Source organism: Eptesicus fuscus, chromosome 6 (assembly GCF_027574615.1).
Source record: "Eptesicus fuscus isolate TK198812 chromosome 6, DD_ASM_mEF_20220401, whole genome shotgun sequence".
Classification (NCBI taxonomy): domain Eukaryota; kingdom Metazoa; phylum Chordata; class Mammalia; order Chiroptera; family Vespertilionidae; genus Eptesicus; species Eptesicus fuscus.
Window position 1 is genome coordinate 29907263 of NC_072478.1, and position 6501 is coordinate 29913763.

At 43.8% G+C, this 6501-nt stretch overlaps 1 protein-coding gene and 1 non-coding gene across 2 annotated transcripts; both read left to right on the forward strand.

Annotated features, from left to right (window-relative positions):
- The first annotated feature begins 856 nt into the window (after positions 1 to 856).
- On the forward strand, positions 857 to 2297 carry LOC129149310 (ubiquitin-conjugating enzyme E2 W-like). Its single transcript, XM_054716923.1, has one exon. It carries the CDS (start codon positions 860 to 862, stop codon positions 1157 to 1159), a length of 300 nt encoding a protein of 99 aa, XP_054572898.1. The 5' UTR covers positions 857 to 859; the 3' UTR covers positions 1160 to 2297.
- A 1145-nt stretch (positions 2298 to 3442) lies between these two features.
- LOC114234870 (small nucleolar RNA SNORA8) lies at positions 3443 to 3580 on the forward strand. Its single transcript, XR_003621052.2, has one exon. It is a non-coding gene; the product is annotated as a small nucleolar RNA SNORA8 (small nucleolar RNA).
- The last annotated feature ends 2921 nt before the right edge of the window (positions 3581 to 6501 follow it).

The window sequence follows — 6501 nt, forward strand, 5'->3', positions numbered from 1 at the left end:
ACAATAGGAAGTCACATAACTCAACAACAAAACATAATCCAATTAAAAATGGGCAGAGGGCCTAAATAGACACTTCTCCAAAGAGGATATACAGATGGCCAATAGGCATATGAAATGATGCTTTATTATCACTCATCACCAGAGAAATGCAAGTTAAAACCACAATGAAATATCACCTCACACCTGTCAGAATGGCTATCACCAATAAATCAACAAACACGTATGGGCAAGGAAGTAGAGAAAAGGAAACCCTCATGCACTGTTGGTGGGAGTGCAGATTGGTGTGGCCACTATGGAAAACAGTATGCAGGTTCCTCAAAAAATTTAGAATGGGCAGCCCTGTGAACATGGTGCTCTGAGTGGCATGGAGGGTGCAGGCTGTGACCTGCAGCCTCCCTGCTGCCTCACCCACCACTCCCTGCCCACCACAACCCTGGGGCCTAAAGGTGGGTGCCCTACAGACACTGTGCACCAGCCCCAATCTGCTATTGGTGTGTAAATTCAGAGAAACATGAATGGGTAACAACAGAAAATGGTATTGGAACAGCGGGAATCAGCAATTTTGTACAGGAAGCTTTGGGAGATTTTGTGTGGGCAGTCAGTCAATGATTCTCTCTCATCATTGATGTTTCTACCTCCCTCTCCCTTCCTCTCTGAAATCAGTAAAAAAAATATATATTTTAAAAAAGAGGTAAAAGGGGTAAAATACAAGGTGACAGAAGGAGACTAGTCCTCAGGTAGTGAGCATATAATGGAGTACACGGATGCTGTATTATATGCCTGAAATTTATATACTGTTGCTAACCAATGTTACCTAAAGAAATTTAATTTTTAAAAAATCTAGAGGTGGGGTTCCATCATGGCGTCAATGCAGAAACGACTGCAGAAAGAACTGTTGGCTTTGCAAAATGACCCACCTCCTGGGATGACTTTAAATGAAAAGAGTGTTCAAAATTCAATTACACAGTGGATTGTAGACATGGAAGGTGCACCAGGTTCCTTATATGAAGGGGAAAAATTTCAACTTCTATTTAAGTTTAGTAGTCGATATCCTTTTGACTCTCCTCAGAGACGACCACCAGATAATTCTTTTTATGTTCGAACATGTAACAAGAATCCAAAGAAAACAAAATGGTGGTATCATGATGATACTTGTTGATGCCACTATTATTATCCTCCTAGCAGAAGATAGTCCTACTGAGAAAATGAGCACTTTGATCATTCAGTCTTTGAACTTTAACCTTTGACTGGAAGTGACCTATAGGCAATGAAGACTACTTCCTTTTACTGCATTTTTACTCGTGTGCATTCTGGGCGCATGTTGATCGCTGGTTCAGTCCAGGCAACTGACATGCTTTTATTAGTCATACAGTATTAATGCAGGTGTCAGGAAATGTCAAATATAATTCCATTTTTTATTTTTATTTTTTTAAGCTTTTGGAAAAGTTCCAGGTCCTCATGTATTGTGCAATAACAATGACTTCCTTGACGGTTTTGGGACGTTCATTGCCGGCAGTGGACGTCATAACAGGAAAAATTTTCATTAACTCCTGCCACCCAGTGATTAATGCATGATAGGGCCTATGAAATTAACGTTAACGGTTCTAGTGGGATTATAAATAAAGTGAGGGATCCAACATTACTTTGAAAGTCACCCCAACTTGTTTCTGTTTGGATTCTATGCACTGTGATCCTAAGGTTAACAGCATGAATTAACATGCATCTTCAAAGGACTGTAATGAAAGATCATTGCGTATTTATTGAATTGTTTATATCTACTGTCAAGTTGTTTTGACATGGAAGGTTTTCAAGTAACATTGGCAGAGAGGTACAATATGTTATCCCTATGGTGAAAATAAATTCATTTGTTGTATATAGTTCCTTAATCTTTGGAGTAAAGGTATGAGTAATAATAGGGTATGAATGGTTTAATCAAGGCTTTATTTTGGAAGATAAATGGCAGTGATGATTAAATTACTGCAGTCCATAATTTGGGCTTGTTTGTACATTAATGATTTTTTCCAAGTAGAGTACACTCTGTTACTTCCTGCTAGCCATCAGCATGAGCCCTACTGCCTAAACACTATTTCATTTATTTGTTTGGAAAACCCCAAACCATTTTTTGTTTGCCATTTTGTTTCTTTTGTTATGTTTCAAGTCAAGTTTGAATGTTACAATATTTTAATTGAAAAACTTTTGTCAATTTTTTTCTTGTAAATTTTCTTTACTTGTAACTATCATCTTGTCCTTCAATCCTGTACCCTAAAATAAGAAATACATTTTTGACAGAGGCTTAATGTTTTATCAAAAAAAAAAAAAAAATCTAGAGGTGCCCTAACCACTTTGGCTCAGCGATTAGAGCGTCAGCCTTCGGACCCAGGGTTCGATTCCGGTCAAGGGCATGTATCTTGGTTGCGGGCACATCCCCAGTGGGGAGTATACAGGATGCAGCTGATCGATGTTTCTCTCTAATCGATGTTTCTAACTCTCTATCCCTCTCCCTTCCTCTCTGTTAAAAAATCAATAAAATATATATATTTTTAAATCTAGAAGTGGAAAAGAAAAAGAAAAAATCTAGAGGTGGAGATAGATGTTTAAAAATATACTGTCCACAACCTGGCCATACCCAGTGGTTAGACCGTTGGCCCACCCACCAAAGGGTCTGAGGTTAGATTCCTAGTCAAGGGCATGAACCTGGGATGCAGTCCTGGTGGGGTGCAAGAAAGGCAACCAATCGATGTGTCCCTCTCATATCGATATTTCTCTTCCTCTCTCTCTCCCCTTTCCTCCCTCCCACTCTCTCTAAAAATCAATGGAAAAATACCTTTGGGTGAAGATTAACCAATATATATATATATATATATATATATATATATATATATATATATGAGTTTGCTTCTGTAAGAGGCAGAAAAGTGAAATTCTAATAAATTCAGGTATGGGTACAAATAGAATATCTAAGCTCCAAGTATACCAAGTTTTAATACAATTTCTTCTCAATATCTTAATACTTTTTCTTTTTTTAGAAAAGATATATTTTTATTGATTTCAGAGAGGAAGGGAGAGGGAGAGAGAGATAGAAACATCAATGATGAGAGAGAATCATTGATTGGCTGCCTCCTGCACACCCGCTACTGGGGATCGGACCCACAACCCAGGCATGTGCCCTTGAGCGGAATCAAACCCAGGACCCTTCAGTCCTCAGACCGACACTCTATCCACTGAGCTAAACCAGCTAGGGCAATACTGTTTCAACGACTTTAATATTCTGGGGGGGGGACTTAATCGTTAAAAAAAACTACATAAAAATTAAATAAATACATTAAAAATAATTTTAAAACGACATAAAAGGGGCATGTCTCATTTTGTCTTGGTCTCCAAAATGGCTTGACACAACACTGTTTGCTCAATTATGTATTTACTTAAAATTTTAACATACTGATACACTGCATGGTATCTGCATTCAGCAGTTTATTCCTGCTGGGTGTTCAAAGGAAAGTGCTATATAAATTCAGAATCTGGCATCATTGGTTTTCTTGGCTTCAAGAATGTTAAACCTGGTAATTTTATTGATATAGTATTAACATTTTTTTTTACATTTTGTTCACAATAAGTTGTTTGCATTCATTTTGAATTGTTAAAGTATTGTTTAAATACCTTCCATTTTGATGACCAAGGTATTTGTCACCCCCCCTAAATTTGGGTCCCAGGAGAGTTGCCTCCCTAGCCTCATATTAGCTTGCAGGGACATTGGCAGTGTCTGGGGTCATCTGTGGTTATCACATCTCAGGGTTCTCCTGGCATCCAGTAGGTGGAGGGCAGGGATACTGCTCAACATCTCACAATGCCCAGGAAGTCCCCCTGTCCCCCTATACACAGAGAATAACTGGACTCCTGATGTAACCAGTGTTGAGGGGGAGACCCTGCCATAGAAAGTCTTAAAGGTTCTTCATATGGCACCTTCTGGTTTAATTTCTATTTTTCCCTTGTGGAGATGGGCAGGAGTGGGTGTCTGCTTGGGGACTGAGCCAGCCTGCCTGGGAAAGGGGGTTTACTTCAAAGGAGCAAAGTGCAGGGAAGGCCCAGCTGAAGGGGAGAAGAGTGGGCAGCCCTGTCCCTCCCTCTTGGGGTCATGCCCACTCTCCTAGTCAGGTACACAGCCTCTGGACCAGCTGCTTGGGTATGATTCCAGGGGCCAAGCTTGGGCCAGATTCCCTGAGAAGCATGTGAGGAGAAAGTGGGGGGCACATATGCTGTATATTTGACAGTGGTTCCTGAGATCAAAATTATGATCCAACACCAAACATCTATAAGGATGATTACTATCAAAAACAAAACAAATCCCAGAAAATAAGTGCTGGCAAGGATCTGGAGAAACTGGAACCCGGTTGCACTGTTCATGGGAATATGAAATGGAGCAGCTGCTATGTAAAACAGGATGGCAGTTCCTCAAAGAACTAAACGCAGAATTACCATCTGACTCAGCAATTTCACTTCTGGAATTCCATTTCTGTATATACCCCAAAAACTGAAAGCAGGGCAGGGGATAATCCTGGGGACCCATGACACAGGGGGGTGGGGGTGTTGTTAATACTTTTTCCTTTATACGTGTTCAAATGGCTTCACTGATTACAATTAATGTGTTGTCTCTATAATTGTATTTCTTTTTTTAATATATTTTTTTTTATTTCAGAGAGGAAGGAAGAGGGTGAGAGAGATAGAAACATCAATGATGAGAGAGAATCACTGATCTGCTGCCTCCTGCATGCCCCCGACTGGGGACCGAGTTTGAAGAAACCTGGGCATGCGCCGGACCTCTTGGTGCATGGATTGAGGCTCAACCACTGAGCCACACCATCTGGGTTGTAATTATATTTCTCATATTAAGAAATAAAGTCGTGGGTGGAGGCATACGTGGGGAGGGGTTTGGGGTGGGAATGGGGGGATGACGACAATTATGTGATACCATAATCAATAAAATAAATAAATAAAATAAAAAAGAAAAAGAAATAAAGTCGTGCTCTGGCCAGGTGGCTCAGTTGATTGGACCCTCAACCCATACACCAAAAAGGTTGCAGGTTCAATTCCCAGTCCTGGCACATACCTAGATTTCGGTTCCATCCCCAGATGCAATCAATTGATGTTTCTCCCTCTCTCTCTCTAAAAAATCAATAAAAACATATCCTCTGGTGAGGATTAAAAAATTAATAAAAAAAATAAAGTCACAGCCACTGGAAAACACATCTAGCAGATTAGGACTAGTTAAGGCCAGGGTCCTGGAGCCCTGGGTTTGGGTCTGAACTCTGCAGATAGAAACCGAAGGCTTCAAACCAGCTTTGGAATCTCGTCACCTCCCATTCCCATTCAGGGTGCCCACTTGACCACTTTGCCTGCACACTTGTCTATGCAGCTACACCCTGGAGAACCCAGGAGGGGAAGGGATATAAGAAATCTTCAGAAGTTGCACTCACCTGAAGACTTTAAACAAATGACACCTGCCTGCTGTGGGCTTGGGCTTCCCCGCCCAGGAATTGCCTCCAACCTGAGCATGAATCGCGTGGCCCAGAGTTGGGAAGATACCTGCTGAGGAGAACCAGGTATGCGGATTACCCATCTCTTACTCCCTGGGTGGAGTCTGGGGCCTTCTCACGCACATCCTCCCCACTCACCCAGAGCAGTGGTCGGCAAACTCATTAGTCAACAGAGCCAAATATCCACAGTACAACGTTTGAAATTTCTTTTGAGAGCCAAATTTTTTTAAACTTAAACTTCTTCTAACGCCACTTCTTCAAAATAGACTCGCCCAGGCCGTGGTATTTTGTGGAAGAGCCACACTCAAGGGGCCAAAGAGCCGCAGTTTGCCGACCACTGACCCAGAGGATTCTAGGACGGCAGTCAGGAGATCCCGCCGGCTCCTGGCGCGGGCCACAGCTGTCCACTCATGCAGTCTCTGCTCTGGGGGAACAATGAAGCCAGGAGAGGTACTGATGGGGCAGCGCCACCTGGACCCTCTGGCTGGGGGTGGGAAGAGGTCATGGGAGGGGGACAAAGGGAGGGCACGACCCCCAACCAACAGATAGTGGCTGGACTAAGGTGGAGGCGGGGAGGAGGCGTATTGCCAGATTCTGAGACGTCAGAAAAGCGCTGGGTGGGACCCGGAGTATGCAGCGGGGTGGCCAACGGCAATGGCCCGGGATGTGGACACCGGTGAGGAGGCTGGACGCTGTGAGACCGGGAGACAGCGGCATAGAGGCCCGCCGCTGGACTGGCATCCTGGAGTCCCTGCGGGGTCGTGGTGACAGGTGCAGGAGGGAGATCCCTCCGAGACAGGGGGCAACAAGCACAGAGAACGCAGACGCGGAGCGCGCGAGCCTCGTGCAGCCTCAGGCCCCGACTCTGTCCGTCCGGGTGTGGAGTGGCGCTGTCGCTGCGGGGCGGGGCCTGCGCAGCGCTTGCGCAGCACGCGGCCCCGCGCGCGGGCGGGTGGGCGGAGCGGGCCCC

Excerpts from the sequence above, each read along its gene's own strand:
- LOC129149310 (XM_054716923.1), top strand. The coding sequence starts at position 860 with ATGGCGTCAATGCAGAAACGACTGCAGAAAGAACTGTTGGCTTTGCAA.